This window comes from Caretta caretta, chromosome 11, assembly GCF_965140235.1.
Source record: "Caretta caretta isolate rCarCar2 chromosome 11, rCarCar1.hap1, whole genome shotgun sequence".
NCBI lineage: Eukaryota > Metazoa > Chordata > Testudines > Cheloniidae > Caretta > Caretta caretta.
Genome location: NC_134216.1, coordinates 42519163 through 42537702, shown reverse-complemented (window position 1 = coordinate 42537702; position 18540 = coordinate 42519163). Strand labels below are relative to the sequence as shown.

Sequence of the window (18540 nt, the reverse complement as noted above, 5' to 3'; positions counted from 1 at the left end):
CTATAGTGCAATCTCTTTATCATGAAAGTGTAACTTACAAATGTAGATTTTTTTTATTACAGAACTGCACTCAAAAACAAAACAATGTAAAACTTTAGAGCCTACAAGTCCACTCAGTCCTACTTCTTGTTCAGCCAATTGCAAAGACAAACACATTTGTTTACATTTACAGAAGATACTGCTGCCTGCTTCTTAATTATAATGTCACCTGAAAGTGAGAACAGGCGTTCGCATGGCACTTTTGTAGCCAGTGTTGCAAGGTATTTATGTGCCAGATCTGCTAAACATTCATATGCCTCTTCATGCTTCGACCACCATTCCAGAGGACATGTTTCCATGCTGATAATGCTTGTTAAAAAAAATAATGAGCTAATTAAATTTGTGACTGGACTTCTTGGGGGGAATTGAATCATAGAATATCAGGGTTAGAAGGGACCTCAGGAGGTTATCTAGTCCAACCCCCTGCTCAAAGCAGGACCAATACCCAACTAAATCATCCCAGCCAGGGCTTTGTCAAGCCTGAACTCAAAAACCTCTAGGAAGGAGATTCCACCACCTCCCTAGGTAACCCATTCCAGTACTTCACCACACTCCTAGTGAAAAAGTTCTTCCCTAATATCCAACCTAAACCTCCCCCACTGCAACTTGATACCATTATTCCTAGTTCTGTCATATGGTACCACTGAGAACAATCTAGATCCATCCTCTTTGGAACCCCCTTTCAGGTAGTTGAAAGCAGCTATCAAATCCCCCCTCATTCTTCTCTTCTGCAGACTAAATAATTCCAGCTCCCTCAGCCTCTCCTCATAAGTCATGTGCTCCAGCCCCCTAATCATTTTTGTTGCCCTCCGCTGGACTCTTTCTAATTTTTCCACATCCTTCTTGTAGTGTGGGGCCCAAAACCGGACACAGTATCCCAGATGTGGCCTCACTGATGCCGAATAGAGGGGAATGATCACGTCCCTTGATCTGCTGGCAATGCTCCTACTTATACAGCCCAAAATGCCATTAGCTTTCTTAGCAACAAGGGCACACTGTTGACTCATATCCAGCTTCTCATCCACTGTACAGGAAGAGCCCCTGTGTGGCAATACCTCAGAGGGCAGGATGATGACCTGTTATATTATTTCTTTTCTTTCTATATGGGGTGGTATGAAGGGGTGTACCTGGCCCTTTGAGGCCCCCTGCTGGAGGCCTTGCGGTGCTACCTTATCCTGTCCCAGATAAGGGGGGGTCCTCTGGGCCTACCTAGAAAGACTGCAGAGAAGCAGCCAATCAGCGTGCAGCAGATTCAAATAAAAGGAGTTGCAGGGCCTGAGCAGCTCAGTTGCTGGCTGGGACCAGATGGGCTAGGAGACAGCAAAACTCTCCAAGCAAGGAAGCCTGGGAGAGACCGTGCTCAAGCAGGGATAGGACAGAGACAACCCAAGGATTATAAGCCTAAGGTAACATGTGAAGGTGGTGGGACTGAGTGGGAAGCAGCGAAGGGAATGCAGCAGCAACTATTCAGGGAAGCAGTACATGGCCACTGGTGCAGGATCCCTGAGTTGAGACCTGGAGTAGTGGGCAGGCCTGGAGTAGTGGGCAGGCCTGGAGTAGTGGGCAGACCACCACCACCAGCCACCAGTGCTGGAAAGGCCGAAGCCCTGGAAAGGGGACATGGCTAATTTAAAAGCCCAAGAAAAAAGGCTAGATTTAAAAGGGCCCAGAGACAGGACTGAAGACCCCAGAGAAGGCCAACCATGTGTTGAACCTTGATACCCCAAAAGGACACTAAACTTGGGAGGTGACCTGGATGGAGAACTGGGGCAATGAGAACTGGTGAAAACAAAGAGTTTCAAGGGAGAAAGCCCTGGGGGCAGTGCTCTATAACAGGGCAGGGACTCTATAACAGTTCGCCTAGAAGGGGTTCATCCATTGTTGACTGAGTGACTTAGCCGGAGGGCTGAGCCACTTAAGATCCACCTGATGAGGTTATCAACCTACCGGGGGCACCAGGTGAAAAAGAAAACTGCAGCACCACACTCAGCTGACAGGAGGCACTCACAAGAGTGGGTTCATCGATTCCAAGGCCAGAAGGGACCATTGTGATTATCTAGTCTAACCTCCTGTGTAACACAGGCCATAGAACTTCCCAAAAATAGATCCCGGAGCAGATCTTTTTAGACAAACATCCAATCTTGATTTTAAAATTGTAAGTGATGGAGAATCCAGCAAAAACTTTGGTAGATTGTTCAAATCGCTAATTACTCTCACTTTAAAACATACTTTATTTCCAGTCTTAATTTTCATACCTTCAACTTCCAGCCATTGGATTGTGTTATACCTTTTTCTGCTAGAGTGAAGAGCCCATCATCAACTATTTGTTCCCCATGTAGGTACTTACAGACTAACGTTGTCTTTATTAAGCTAAATTATTAATTTCCTTGAATCTTACTATAAAGCATGTTGGCTAAGAATTCTTTTGGTTCTTCTGTGAACCCTCTCCAATTTATTAACATCCTTCTGGAAGCGTGGATACTAGAACTGGACACACAATTCCAGCAGCCCTTGCGCCAGTACCAAATACAGAGATACAATAACTGCTCTAATCCTACTGAGTTTCCCCTGTTTATGCATCCAAGGATCACAGTAGTCCTTTTGGCCACAGCATTGTACTGAGAGCTGATGTTCAGCTGATTATCCACCACGGCCCCCAGATCTTTTTCAGAGTCACTGCTTCCCAGGATAGAGGTCCCCATCCTGTAAGTATGGCCTACGTTCTTTGTTCCTAGTGATGTATATTTACTTATAGCAGTATTAAAACATACACTGTTGGCTTTGCACAGCTTACCAAGCAATTCAGATCGCTCTATATCAGTGTGTGACGCTTTCTCAGTGTGCAGAGTGGTAAAGTCACTCTGTTACCCATTTGCCTCAGCATAAAAGGGAACTGCTGGGGCTAAACTGAGTCACAACTCTTTGTCACTCCAGTTTGCTAGTCAGCCCCACAGAGTCCTCAGGACTCCACCAGTCCTAACTTTGCCTTGCAGGTTAATCCTTGGTGCATTCAGCTCCCAGACTCTCCAGAAGCATCTCCCTGCAGCATCCAGCCCCTGTCACTGGACACCCACAGAAATGACCAAGTCTGCTGTCTCCAAAGAGACAGGATACACAGCCGCCTGTTGGCTTAGCTGAGGATTCACACTTTATTTCAACACACTGCATTGGGATGAACTTACAGTGCAAGGAAACATAAGTTTATTAATAAAGAACAGAAATTCAACTGATACTAAGCAAAGGTAACAGAGAGAGAGAAATAGTTAAAAATAAAACTAAAGGATAACATGCTTCTAAGTGACTAAAACTTAACTAACCAAAATTCTTGGCTAAAATAAGATTCTTACCTAAATCGGCCTTTCAGTGTCACCCACCCACATGTTAGGGGATCCACTGTGCAAAAATACAAAGAGCACTGGCCTCTTTGTCCCCTAAGTGATGGGTAACCAAAGGTCATTTTGCTGCCCCTTATATTCCCCAAAGTTTATTGTCTCTGACACCAGAATCAGGATGAATCCCTGGGATTCAGACTCCAATGTCTTCCCAGGCTGATTTCACATCCTCATGTTAATTTGTTGCCCCTGTGTATCTCCAATGCAAATGAACTGCCTACTGTCTCTGGCATCACCTTGCTCAATTCCCATTAGAGACATGGGGATAACTATATTCCCTCTTGTCTGGAAGACAACTTGTTTCTCCCTTAGTTTGGTTACAGACTTAAAGCATAATATCAGTAATTCCTCATATAGTGTAATAAATACATTTTGCAATTATATTAATGGCCAGTGTGTCACCAGCTTTCATTTGGTACTCATACAACATTCTTTATAGATTGATATCATGACAGCAATGTGATAGGTGTAATGAGTTTGTCAAGCTTGATAGGAGTTGCTGAGTAGTGAAATACCAGTGGGCCTCTGTGTCACACAGTGACCATAGGATTAGATAGGTAAATAAAAGGGTTTTAGCAGCCATGGGAAGACCTTGGAAATAATGTGCTTAAAGTTAAAAAAAAAAATCTAACTGGAGAGAAGTTGTAAAAATGCTGAGCTCAGAATGTGGATGATAAGAAAACAGGGGCCTCTAATTATCCCGGATGGTTCCAACTAGTTTGAACAATAAAGAAGGGTTGTGCATGTTGAGTCAGAAGTAACTTTAACATACCAATGTTACCTTGGAGCTGTACCTGGTTATACACAAGCTTCAGCTAAAGAAGTACTGGTCAGCAGCTAGGAAGAAGTATGGTAAAGATTTAAAAAATAAAATAAAAAAAGACTTGGAAAAAGGGAACCCAGTCAGCAATCTTATCTACTTCAGGCCTAAGAACAGGGTCTAGCCCTAAACTGCTAAAGTTAGTAATTGGCAATCACATAACTTTTTTGTTAAAGGGTAGAAAAGGGTGAGCTCTTAAATGGCTCATCACTAGTACCTGGCTGACCAAATTGGAGCCAGTCAGCATAGGTTTGACCACCCCTGGGTCTCATCCTTTGTAAGTATTTGATCATTACTTATAAACGTTTGTTGTTGTATAGCTGTAGTAACTGCTTATCATTTAGGCTTTTAAACATGTTTAGAGCAATTACATAAATACTTGAATTTAATGAAGGAATTTATGGTTAAATCAGTGTCTGGCAGGACCCTATATTAGTATCCACAACAATTCCAGTAGTGACCTGTCCTCTGTATTATTTACCACTCACCCAATTTTTATGTCATTCAAAAACTTTATCAGTGTTTATTTTTATTATTATTATTCCAGGTCATTGATGACAATGCCTAATGTAAGACCAAGAACAGATCCCTGTTGGACCCCACTAGAAACACCCATTCAATGATGATTACATTTTGAGACCTATCAGTTAGCCAGAGTTTAAACCATTTAATGTGTGCCATGTTAATTTTATATCATTCTAGTTTTTAAATCAAATTGTTACCATGTCAAATGCCTTACAGAAGTCTATTACCTCAACACAACTATCTTTATCAATTAAACTTGTAATCTCATCTAAAAAAAGATATTAGTTTGACAGCATCTAGTTTCCACATCAAGCCCTGTATCAGCTACTCCATTATCTTGCCTAAGACCAATGTCTTACTGACAAACCTATAGTTACCCAGGTCATCTCATTTACCCTTTTTAAATATGGGCACATTACCTTTCTTCCAGTTTTCTGGAACTTCCCAAGTGTTCCAAGACACATTGAAAATCAACATTAATGGCCCAGCAAGCTCTTTTGCCAGCTCTTCTAAAGCTTTTGGATGAAAGGTATCTGGACCTACTGATTTTAAACATGCTTAAGTGTTGTAGCTGTTTTTTAATATTGTCCCAATGTAGTGGAACAGAGAGTGCTATCACATCATATGATATGACCACATCTATTTTCCCCCCCAAATAGAGAACATAAATATTTATTGAATACTTCTGCCTCTTCTGTGTTATTATTGATAATTCTACCATTTTCATCCAGTACTGGTACAAAACCATTGTTAGGAAATTTTTTTGTCCCTAATATATTTTAAAAACTTGTATTGTCCTTATCTCTGTTGGCCACAGAGTCCTCCTTGTTTCCCTTTGCTTCCCTTATCAATTTTCTACAATTCCTAGCTTCTGTTTTATATTCATTACTATCAACTTCCCCTTTCTTCAATTTGTTTATTTTTTATAGATGCGTTCAATTCCCCTCTAAACCAGGTTCATTTTTAAACCAATATAGCAGAATTCCTTGTTTGTGGATTTTTGAGCATCTAGTAAAGTGTTCTTAAACAATTCCCAATTATTCACATTTCCCTGATTAAATTCTTCCTGAGAGCTGATGTGGCTCACAATTGTTTTCACCTTTGTGAAATATGGTACTCTTAAATTTCTCTGTGTGTGTGTATACAATGTATTTTTCTGGTCTGGACTTTATTCTGTTTGCACATTATAAATATGATCAAGTCATGATGATGGACTTATTATTGCAAGATCACTTTCACTGAAGGTGCCTTCCACCTTCAAATTCTCAACTAGTTCTGCCCTATTTGTCAATTAAATCTAGAACAGCCTCTCCCCTTCTCCAGTTTCTGTAATAAAAAGTTGTCTGACGCGGGCTCCCCTGGGGCCTGATATAGCAAACACATGGGTGTGGGCATCCATTGATAGAGTTGTGTACATGTGTCAGGGGGAGGAGAAACTAATAAAGAAGCAACAGAAAGCCAAGGACAGCCAGAACAAGCTCTAGGAACCTGAGAAAAGCCTAGAGAGATTTTGGGCTAAATGCTAACCGGAAAAGCACCTGGAACTGTGAGCAAAAAAACTGTTTGCCTACTGAGTTCAGGAAAGCAGGACTTTGTAAATAAAGAGGAATGCATCAGAGAAATAGCTGACTCCAAATCAACTTTTCCACCTGATTGAAGCAACCCACTAGACCCTGAATTTTGGCTAACAGCTCAAGTAAAAAAAGGGATGACAATATTCTCTGTCCCGTAGTACTTTCTTCTACATTATTGACATCAGTGATACGGTGGTCATCTGTACAGTATTTAATTAGTATTGTACTGAGGACCGTGTGGTTATTTTTCTCAATGTGTATTCTATAATTAGTTGAGTTAAAGAACTAGTTTAATATGTTAAAGGCATGCTGCCTTGTCTACATGAGGTTGTTAACATGTGCTTAGCTAACATCTTTCAAGTCCTAGTCTAGACAAGGCGTTTCTAGGCTAGGGAGCATGGGTTTGAGTATGATCCTTAAACAATGTTCCCACTAGTGCACCTAACTCACACACCCCCCCGCCACCTTTTTTGCGGGTTTTTTTGTGTTTTGTTATTCCCTTTCCACTTTTTTCCATTTGTGAGCATCTATTCTAAGTTTATTGTTCTCTCATTAGCTTCTCCTTTTTGTTGTCCTGCCTCTCCATTTTTTTATCTTCTTTCCATTTCTGTTTCTCCCCTTTTCTGTTTTGTTTTTTCTCCCCCAGGCTGGTCATGCACATAGCACTAGTCTAGAAAAAGGAACAGAATGAAATTGATGTGATCCTAGGCTGTTTCACTCTGCTGCTACTGTTGGAGATGCTCTGTGTGTGGGAGCATCAATGACACAGGCCAATACAATTATCTGCTGTTGGGAACAGAGGAAAGATAGACAAGCAGTGTCCTCAAAATCAGTACTGAACCAGTCACCTAGCATGGTGCAATGGAACCCTACATTGCTGAAGGTGCTCTTCTGGGACAAACTGTACTTAATGGGAGATTTCACAGCACTTTACACAAGACTAAGGGTCCTAAGACTGGTGTCCTGTCCACTGGTTTATGTTCTGCCTAAACTCTCCTATAGTTTCAAATTGAGAAATTACTTTTCACTTTCTGTTGTGTGGTGTTCCTGACTCAGAATATCTACCATGTTTCATCCTAGAAGTGGTGCATTTGTCACTATACCACTTAGTCTGTAAAGAGTTTTCAGTCCAGTCAGGAAGAAAGGTGTTTTATAAGTGCAAATAATTATTTCTTGTATGTCCTTATTCTTTATCTTTCTGTAGTTGATATTCAAAGGGTAACAATCATAAAATACTTGTTTTCATAACATTCTGTATTCTAAGTAGAAATTTGATTTCCCCCCCCATTTCATTTATTCTTTTCTCCTCTCTTGATTATCTTTTTTTCTTTTTTCTTTCAGTGGTGCTTAAGACTGGAACATCACAGAAGAATTGTGTTCAACCTTTTTACCAACTTGTGATCTCTTAATGAACTTTAAAATATGAAAATTGAAGTTATATTACTATCAATGTTTTTACCTCCATTCTTCCCTTAATGGTGTTCCCCACAATACCCCAAAACCAGAATTGTAAGTATCAGGATAGGAGCACTTTTCTGGATCTAGGGATGTGCATCTGACTACCATGCTCAAGCAGGAACACCCAACCTAGGGTGACCAGATGTCTCGATTTTATAGGGACAGTCCTGATTTTTGGGTCTTTTTCTTATATAGGCTCCTATTACCCCCCAACCCGTCTCAATTTTTCACACTTGCTGTCTGGTCACCCTACCGCCACCACTCTGACAATCCCTTACAGTAGCTACTAGTGAGGTGGGAAAGATTACACGGTGCTCCTTTAAAGTTTCCTACAATCCCTTTTCCAAACATTTTTGTTCCTTCAGTGCCCCCTTCTGTTTTGGTTAAGGGCTTTTATATCTCTTTTTATATAAACCTTTTCATTATCCTTGCCCTAAGTATCCTGTTCATGTTGTTTCTCCCCCCACCCCACCCCTTCTTAAAATATAACATCCTATTTGTTCCCTTCAACTTCCCTTTGGATTTGATAGATTCAGGGGTATAAGAGCCAAGATTGACCCATTTTGGGGAGAGAATGTTTGACAAAAAATAAAGTTTCTTTTTAAGTTGTCTGTCACCTGTCCATCCTTTTTCCTCTGCAATTGTTGGTTCTCAGTCTCTTTTTTTTGTTGTTGTTTTTCTTTCCAGTTTATCTACATGCTGAAAGCTTGTATTAAGTCTTTTTCTTGTGTGTGAGATTCTTGTTTACTTAGTTGAAGGCCCCAGGTTTGGTTTGATTTTTTAATTGACTTCCTAAAGAAACTATGAAAATTCCCCTGCCTGTAAGTTCCACTGTCCCAGTTACGAGGGGTTATTGGCACAGGTATGTGTGCTCCAAGTGTTCAGAACACGGAAAACACGCTGTTTTGGGCTTTGAGCTTTTGAAGGTCCTACACACAGAGACTGAAAGGGAAGGTATACAAAGAAAGCATTTTACAGTTGTCCCCCCTTCAGACAGACGGCAGTGAGATCAGAGCGGAAGCAACACATGACTTAGTTCCTTCCTGCTCAGCCACCACCAAGACTGATGGAAAATGGGTAAGTCATGACCTGATTTCTCCTTCCTTCAATAGTGGGTTAAGAAGAGGCAACTTAAAGTCTGATTCTCCTTTGCAGCAGCAAGAGAATCATGACTATTGATTCTAAATACCCAACTTAAGTTATAAAGTAAGGCATAGTTAATTATAAGGCCAGCCTTTGCAGGTTATATATTAACACAGTTTGGAAACTCAGCCTCCAACTAAATTAGTAGGCTAAACAAGTTACAACAAATATAGAAAACTATCACCTCCTGACTACTCTCTCTTAATTCTATTATAATTTGCTCTTTCTGTTATTGTGGAGCATTACATGGGTAATGTTTAATTTCTAGTTTTAGTTCTAGTTTACTTAGAAAAGAAACAAAATAGCAAATTAAAAGCTTCCACCTTTATGCCCTGCTGTTAGTGTTTAAAGCTTTAGAGATGAGGCTCCTTGCATCTAAATTTTATGCACCCACTGGCCCTATCCATGGCTGTATATACACAGATTCTATAAGCATATAGCCCCTGAGCCTTTGTGACAAGGATCTGGGGGCTTACAGAGCCAAACATTTGTGGGCCTGAGATCCGGTTCATGATGTGAAATGCTTCACCTGCTCATGCAGAACAGTGACAATATTAAGGGAGTGATACAGCAAGTTTCTCAGAGAAAGGCCCAAGCCCTACTCTTTCAGGCTCCCAAGAAGAGATTCCAAATGCTGTTGAGAACTAATCCCCAAAGATGGGAGTCTTTCTCAGCATAGGGAGAACAGGGGGCCAGAATCTACAACCCTTCTCTCCTCCCAAGGAGTGAGGCTGGGAGCAGCTCTGTTCCTACTAACAATGAAAAGCAACTCTGGCTCATTTTGGGGAGGTCATCTTTCTGCTCTGTGAGGTCACAGGGAATGGGGGGGAGGGTGAGGGCAGGTCCTGTGACCACCTTTCCCCTTCCTCGAGACAGGATTTCTGAAGGGGTGGGGGGATCTGTCATAGCCCTTGTCAGGAACAAGACTTGGGATCAGATCTATAGTCTCCTCCCCCGCCAAGGAAATGCGGGGTTAAGGTCTGAGGCCTCCCTTTCCCTCTCCAAGAGGAGTAGGGCTGCATGATAAACTCCCAGCCTGAGGAAACTTGGGGACACATCCAAAGCCCCCCATTAGTAAGGAGATGAAGGGATAGCTCTGCAGCCCCTTCATAAGGAGAGAGGGGAATAAGTCTATAACCCCTCCCTCCAACAGGCATACGGGGGAGATAGACCCACACCCCAAGGAGCTGGAGGGGTGAGTGTGCCACATACCCCCATCTGAGACAGGAGCTGTGCGCCCCCGGGTAAGGAACGGTGCTCTCCACCCCCACAAGCTACTCCCTGAGAGGGGGCGGGGTCAAGCGGCTGCATCTAGCACAGACTTGGGTCCCAAGGGCACTAGCCCACCGAGCGCCGCCATCTTGAGGGCCGGCCTCCCCACCCCTGCCTGCCCTTCCTCGCCGCGTCAGCGACTGACTAGCTCCCTCCACGCTCCCGGCTCAGCAGCGGCGATGCGCGCCCAGCTCCTGCGGCTGGGGCTAGCGCCTGGCTGCACCCGACGCAGGGCGGGCACTTAGACTCGGGCGCCTCCTCTGTGGGGCTGGGCCCTACCGCGCGTGGGAGCTGCCGAGGGACCCAGGGCGGCAGCGCTGCGCCTCGCCTCCCGCTCCATGGGGCTGAGCTGGAGACCGGCCCCAGCCTGCGGCGGCCAAGTCCTGCGCCAGGCAGAGGCGGCGAAGGGCACCTCGGAGAGCAGAGAAGGCCTGGGGGAGCGGCCGGTGGCCGGGCACTGAGAGGGCCCCAGCACTCAGGGGCTCCGGAGCCGGCATGTGCGCTCCCGCGTTGGGGCTGTGACCGTCGCGGGGAGATCTCCTGAAATCTGTATGTTATTGGGGGCGGTACGGCGTGTGTGCCGGGGGGATGTCAGCCGGTCCCTGCTCCAGGCTGTGCCTTACGTAAGGCTGCGCTGGACACGGTGTGGGTGTTTCTTCTCTCACTGCTGGTTTGCAGCGAGATCTTCTGTGCAGATGCCCGGGCTGTCTCCTCCTCGGAGGCGCTCAGCCTGCCCACGGGAAGGGGAATTTTTGCTTAGCTGCCTACCGTTTGCGACACCCTAACGACTGTGACTTCAGTAGGCGCTTAGCAGGTGTGTGTGTGTGTAAATTTACCCTTTAATACTCACTTCAAGCTATCCAACAACACATCTTACTTACTGATAAACATGAGCTCATTCCAAAACTATAGTGTTGGTTACACCGTGTTTTCAGTATGATTGTAAACACCTCTGGTACAGTTTGCCACTGACTGAAAAAATCAATTTTCATCAGTCTTAGCATTGACTTGTTTGTTTGTTTGGGTTTTTTTTTTTGCACCAATTATTTTCGTACTTGTCAAAGTAGACAAAGTGAAGCATCTGCTGTGTATATCTGTTATAATATATTCAAGTAGATTTAGTTTAAACACACCACCAAACTAAACAATTAGGAAACCCACCTAGCCTTCCTTTTCATCTTCCAGCTTTTCCCTCAAGTCTTCTGTTACGCAGCACATTGCAATTCGTTTTGTACTTGTCAGACACAGACATTTCCCAATCATGAATGTGGTTACTCATACACAGAAGGAGCATAGTAGGCACTCATAGAAAATAAATATGAAGTACTAATCATAGGGCTTTACTTTTCACTGTATGTTTAAAAGAATTTAATAAGAGTGAGTGATTAGGTCTTAGCTGATTTTACAAATGGGAAAACTGAGGGGTTTTTTGTTTTAAAGGGATGTTGAATCTAAAAATCACACTTCAGTGTGTAAAATATTTTACTGACTGTAGCATCAAAGATCACATCTACAAATAAAACATAACATTACTATAACTAAAAGAGAGTAGGGGAAATATTTTTCTTTTTCAGTTTGTTTACTTTGTGCAATTGGCAACACTTCTCATATTGTTAGGGCTTTTCTACACACCGAATTTACACCCATTTAACTTACTTAGTTGGAAGCCACGCCTTTTAGTTATATCAGTGCCACTTTGTATGTAGACCAGGGCCTTCATTTCACTGCTTCTTTTGTGTAGTCAGTTTTCTTAGTTGTTGTTGTTTCTGTGGAATCTAGGCACTTTCACACAGCAAAAGTGTGGGGAAAAAATTAAAAATAGGAAATATTTTAAAACCCTAAACAGTGTGGAGGGAAACAAAGAAGAAGGGTTGGTACCTGAAACTACTTTTGGAATTGACTAGAGTTCAGACTAATGGCGTCCCTTTTCGGTGATTTGCCCAAGGTTACACCATTACTCTTCATTTACTCTCCCGAGGCTAGAAGACCGAATGGCAGTGTACAGGAGTGGAATCTGTACCAATCACTTCTCACCACTACAGTATCTGTTAATTTAAAGCACTAAGGTGATGCAATTAACTTCCTCTTTTTGTGGTTTTATTACTCTAGACAATTTTAAAAGCAGACAAACCCATTCAGTATGTTATTCCTCTAATGTGAGCACCTGAGATGCAGAGCTCTTTCATGGGAGATATTGCCCCTTCTGTCAAGGTTTCCACTTAAATGAGTTTGTCCAACAGAACTATAATGTGTTTATCACCAGCAGGATATTGTTATATTGCATCATGTTGTAAATGAGGTGATCTGCTTTGTGAAAGTGATCTCAGGATCCATTAACAATTTACAGAATCTCTTCAACAAAATCAGCATGTTTCTGGTAGAAAGTCCCCTCAGAATTTTGGGGAGGGTCAGTAAGAAGAATTTTTGTGGAACTCCAAACTTAATTTATCTTCCATTAAAAGTGGAGGGGAGAGTGAAGAGGGTCTTCATGCAGGAGAGGTGGAACCCAGCTGCTTGTGCTGGGGTTTACGCATAGTTGCCAGTATTTAGAAGAGTGTTCAAGAAATAGTACTCTGATCAAAGCAGGGATCTGGGAGTTGCTCGAACTCCTAGCAACTGGAGAGTTTGGTTTGTGTTTTAGTGCTTTACAAATATTAATCAGTACACCCACCACTCATGTGAAGTAAGTAACTAAGTAAGTATTATTGTCTGAGTTTTACAGATAGGGTACTAAGTTAGTGTTGGAGTTGGGGTTATAGAATGCAGTAGGTCCTTATACTCTGGTGCTTTTTAGTCTACTACTAGACCAGACTTCCTCTTGTTGTTGAGCTATCCCTCCTTGAGACCAGTAGCTACAATGTTTGCCTGGCAGAGGAGCTAGCTTAGCAGCTGTCCTTAGCACAAATGGCAGCCTAGGCAGCACTGTCTCTAAAAGTCATGAATTAGTCGTTAGTCCCCCCAGAATAAATGCATCTGTGACTAACTTCTCCCTCTCCCTTCTCTGGAATAAGGGAAAAAAGTGGGAGGCCAGGTCTACACTACAAACTTTTTAGATGGTGTAGTTAACACCAGTCGGGCTTGATTTGTGACTGACAGCTGTGCTAGGAGAAGCTCAAAGGGTAGCTGCACTTACCTACTTGTAAAACTGTGCTTTTGCACAGATAGCTTATGTCATTTGAGTGGGTATAGTGGAGGAGGGAGGTCCTAGACTAAGCTACATGAGCAAAAACGTAGTTTTGCTGGTATAAGCTGGGTCCACAGTAGGAGTGGTTTGCCAGCACAATACACCCTTGTAGCTATATAGCTATGCCAGCAAGGCTTTATAAGTATAGGCCTGGCCTCAGTTCCTGATCTGTAAGATGGGGATAGTAATATTTCTCTACCTCACAAGGATGTTGTGAGGATAAATATATTCAAGATTGTGAGGCGGTCAGATCTATGTCACTAGAGGGCCATATAAGTATATTAGGCCAGGTCTACACTAGAAAAGGTTTGCTGGTGTAACTATAATGGCACCCCCCCGCCACCACCTCCCAGCTGTAGATGCAGCTTATACTGGCAACAATATCGTTTATACCAATTCCCTGAGGAAAATAAGCTACACCAGCGAGAGCACTTTTATGCTGGTATAACTACATCTACATTAGGGCTTTTGCTGGCATCAAAGTGTTTTTTTGGGTTTTTTTTTTTTTTTGGCAGGGGCAGGAGTCGCACCCTTAACCAATTGGTTTACTGTTGAAAGCGTTCTAGTGTAGATGGGGGTCTTATATAGGAAGGCACGGGACACAGGCTGCTGCTGTGGATCAGAGCAAAGCCTTTGGGTGAAGGAGCCAGACACTGAGGTTATCGCTAGGAAGGCCCCAGGGTAGGCCAGGGAAAAGGCCAAGTTTTTAGTGCTCCTGAGAGCCTGGCCTCTGTAACTCTGCCTCATGTTCATTTAGGGTTTACTACCTGCAGAAGCCAAAATATACACCCTTCTCAGGTGTGGTTATGCAATTGTATCCTGCTTGGGACTGTTTGAGTGCAGAAGGAAGGGCTGAGAGTTTATTATTGCGCTGATTCTGTGCTGCAATCTATACTATGCAAAAGGGACCTAAAAAACTAGCTTGGAAAAGTGCTCTCCACTAATAAATTAGTGGGAAATAGTCAAATACAGATGTTCATTGGAAAGGAAAAACTGGGAAGCAGCGATGCTGAAAGAGCCTTAGGGGTGAGAATGAGCAGTAAGTTAGACCTGAGTTTGAAATGTGATATCGGAGTGAAAAAGCCAATGTAACTTTGGGCTACAACTAGCTGTGCTATGTATTAGGGAGGTAATAATTTCTATGTGGGTCTCGTGCAACCATACCTGAGATATTGTGTTCAGTTCTGGGTACCTTCTCATCAGAAGAATATTGAAAGCTCTGAGTGAGCAAGAAAAATAACCTGTGGGCTGGAAGAAAGTTTAAGAACTTAATGTGTATGGCTGAGCTAAACATCAGTTAAACTGAAGAGGGGACGTACTCTCTATCCAAATAGTTGAAAGGTGAAAACACTAGGGAGGAAGAGAAATTCAAGAAGTTGATACATGGAGGCCTGTGTCAGCAGTCTCTTGGTGTGGTCTTTCGAGGGGCCCCAGTTTCTCCTGGCTGACTCTCCTTAGCTTGTCTTCAGTCATGTGAGTTCCTGGACCTTTACCTCGAATTAAGGCTAGCAGACTCACAGTCTGCTTCACTCTCTTGATTACTTTCCTGAAAGCAGCCTGGTGTCTGCCCTTTGCTGTCCCATGCCTTTTTGCCTCCTCTTCCATCTGTCTTGGCTACCTGGAGGCCTTGTTTCCTCTATCAGTTGCAGCTGTGGGCATCTGTCTCCATGATTGGTAGCTCTGGCAGCTGTGTGGGAGTGTGATCAAGCTGAAGAGGTGGTTCTCCCCCCCTCTGTCTATGCTCAGTGTGGGGTTTGTAGACCTGATTACAAGGGCATAACTTGGAGTAATGGGGTAAAATTTAGTTAGATCATCAGGAAAAACTAACTGATAGTGAAGTGTGTTGCATTCTCTCAAGAGAACTGCTGAATCCATGTTGTTTGGGAGATTTACAGCGTAGAGTGGACACAACATTGGAAAATGTACTGTATGGGATAAGGATGGACTGGTTGACCTAAAATAGGCTATTTTCATCCCAGTTGATCAAATGTGGTAAATGTACACAATGCTGCAAGGTGGGTAAGGTTGTCAAATATTTAGTCTGTGTCCCAAAGAACTTGCATTCTAAATGCATGTACGATATAAAATATAACAAATGTGGGCAGGGAAGGAGCTCTCTATAAGAACACTCGTATACATTGGTGCTCTGGATTAACGGTGTAATGTTTTATAATTCAATTGGGTTAGGAAAACTTTCTTTAAAAACTTCAAAGCTTTGTTTGAATCATTTAATAGGCTGACTTTTTAATGTGCAGTTAAATTGGAGAAGAGTTCCTATCACTGATACTAGTGCATATGTCACACTTGCCACAAAGTAATCAAGATGTGAAGGTTGTCTTCATGTTCTTTATGTATATAAATCTCCCCACTGTATTTTCCACTGAATGCATCCCATGAAGTGAGCTGTAGCTCACGAAAGCTTATGCTCAAATAAACTTGTTAGTCGCTAAGGTGCCACAAGTCCTCCTTTTCTTTTTTGCGAATACAGACTAACATGGCTGCTACTCTGAAACCTGTCTTTATAACCAGGGGAGAAACAAACTGTATATTGTTTTTTGTTTTTTTAAAGTAGGTAACACATTTGTGACTTTCTGTTGTCCATGTTTCCATAGCAACTGCAGAAATTAGAAAGGTCATCTCCATCTCAGTCTGAAATGGGGCACAGGAAAAAAGCAGAATCTCTGTGGCCATGTCTACATTAGCATTTTTCTTAAAATCTCCAACTCTTAATCCAGCATCAATGCAGCATCACTATTGCTTGTAACAGTGGGAATGTTAGTGTAGACCACCAATTGGTATCTTTACCACTGTGTTGTGTACCTAAATTAAAGAATGCCTGTGTTGTGTCAATGCACTTTCTGCTGCGGTTTTTCTATCGTGGCGGGACGGGGGGGATGTTACCCTCTTTTACCCGCTCCTTTAGATGAAATTCAGAGTCCTACGGGTGATTTCAGTTGGAAGGAGAAATTGATGATCAAGGCAGGCATGTCTTTCATACAAACCTGTTTGCTTTCCAAGAATGTACAAAGTCCTGTTTCCTTGAACATAGGAGGAATCAAACAACAAGAGAGTGTTTCTTTGCTCAGAGTTCCACGCCCCTTTCGGCCACCACTCAGCCCAGAATGTTCCCTCTCTGGGTTGTTATTTTTCCCCCAGGGCCATGGTCCCAGGGTTTGCTTAGGCTATGTTCTTGGCTACTTTGGTCTCTGTTCTGGTGCTTCCATTCTGTCTCTCTCTCACACCCAGCTGCCCTTCCCCAGTTCCTGGCCAGCCTCTGTGATTATCACTCTTCAGGGAAACCCCTTGGCCAGTGTGGCCCAGGCTTACCAGGCTGGTCTATTCCTTGAATGGTGGTTTCCATTGTTTTTTAGTACTAAACAAAGTTCCATTTTTCTAATGGCTCCCTCATAGGTACTTACCAGATCTGTGATCCCTGCAGCCACCATCACCTCTCAGCATAAAAATAAGACTTTGTCTTAAGTTCTTAACCAGATGAATGATGCAGAAAGTCTGGTTGGTTAGAAAGGATAATTGGCTTAGAATGGTGATCTGATCTTTTTTTTTTTGCTTGGTGTGGTAGCAGTGGACATGATTTCTTCTGTGGCCACTGGAATTTATTCTTAATTAGAATAGGAATTCTCCTCTATTGTAGCATCCTCTCTTCTATTGTAGCATCTTATTGAGTATCCTTAGGCAATGGTGATGAAATACAGAGAGCTCTCTTTATTTAGTTTTAAATTAGCAAGTTGGTAAGATGCCCCGTCCACTCCAAAATATCCCAGAGGTCAGGCAGAGAATAGAGCCAGTGGGAAAAGGGAGGAGGCTAGTTTCTTATTTTCTAGTCTGCTTGGCACTACTCTTCATTTTAATGCCATAAATGTACGAAAGAAAGCAGTTCACTCCAAAATATGTATTAAACTGAAGTGTGCTTTCCCTGCTCTTGGACAGGAGGCCCAGCACTTGATAGCATTAAAAGCCACGTTACCATTAGCCAATTTTTAAAGGTTGTGGAAAACATTTTAACTATCTGAATAACTGAAAGAATATTTCCCCTCTTTTTACATTCAGAACTTGCATTCTTCTTATCAAATGATGTCATTTGTTCTTTCAAATGAACAGAACATCAAGGTGTGTGACGGGTACATACACCCACATGTTTTTCTGGTCATGCAGTCAGCAATCAGATGGTTCACAGAGGGGGCATTATGAAAGAAGCACATCAACTTAAAAATCACAATTTTGTCTGACAATGTTACTCCGCACCATTCAGAAGCAACGGTGTAACCAAATAAGATTAGACTGAATCAGATTGTTCACTCTGCATTTGACAGCATTCTGTGTTGAGTCAGTTAAACTGCTTCCTCAGCAGAATCAGTCATTTGCCCATTTGGATTGGTGTCTTATGCAGCAGCATCAGAGATGGGGGGGAGGGGAATCTTTTAAAATTATATAAATATGGTTGTATAACAATAAAAATTGACTGAGGAACTTCGGAGCAGGCATGGGATCTGAAACTGCTTGTAACTCCTCGTTTGAAATAGTTTAGATTTCAGATTTGACAGGAGGGTATCATGCATGGGTAAAGCTCACGGGTTTTTTTTAAGCAGACTCCCTCCCCCATCTACATTACAACTGTAATTTAGTAATGAGACCATGTGACAGTATCTATCAGTCCTTCTCTGTTCGTTGCTGGAGGCATTGGAGCCCTGACATCCCCTGTTCAATGACCAGACCAGGCTACAAAAAAGACTTAGTCCTCCAGTGGCCTAGAATGGCTAGGAGGAGACTTTGACCAATCAGGACCCAGCACGCCAGTTAAAAAGGCTTGTCCCCTTTTTCTCAGGGCAGCGCTTCTGGATGAGAGTGGGACAGATCAGGAGCTCTGCTTGCCCAGAACCTCAGGGTCTTGCTTTCAAGCATTGCAACTAAGTGCTTGTCTTTGAGGTTCATTTATTTAAAGGTGCAGACAGCCAAATTCTGAGTTTATTTTTATTTAACTGTTTAGATACTGAAGTCAAGCTTGTGGCACAGACTACCCTCCTGCAAGCAGGTAGCCAAAACTTGTGGACTAAGCCAGGGGTGCCTGGAGTACCACCCAAACAGTCCCACCTGTGACATACCCAAATACGGCAC

At 42.8% G+C, this 18540-nt stretch overlaps 2 protein-coding genes across 8 annotated transcripts in view; both read left to right on the top strand.

Annotated features, from left to right (window-relative positions):
- WIPF1 (WAS/WASL interacting protein family member 1) overlaps positions 1 to 8375 on the top strand; it is a 99466-nt gene extending 91091 nt beyond the window's left edge. For all 4 annotated transcript variants that reach the window (XM_048869970.2, XM_048869968.2, XM_048869969.2 and 1 more), the window contains one exon: positions 7692 to 8375. In XM_048869970.2, the coding sequence (XP_048725927.1) occupies positions 7692 to 7701 (10 nt within the window). In that variant the 3' untranslated portion in view covers positions 7702 to 8375. The remainder of the gene's footprint in view (positions 1 to 7691) is intronic.
- Positions 8376 to 10275: 1900 nt separating this feature from the next.
- GPR155 (G protein-coupled receptor 155) overlaps positions 10276 to 18540 on the top strand; it is a 44712-nt gene continuing 36447 nt past the window's right edge. Inside the window, exon 1 of one of the 4 annotated variants that reach the window (XM_048869967.2) lies at positions 10276 to 10772. The gene's annotated coding sequence lies outside the window, so the exon portion shown is untranslated. The other 3 variants (XM_048869965.2, XM_048869963.2, XM_048869964.2) reach the window with 3 other exon arrangements.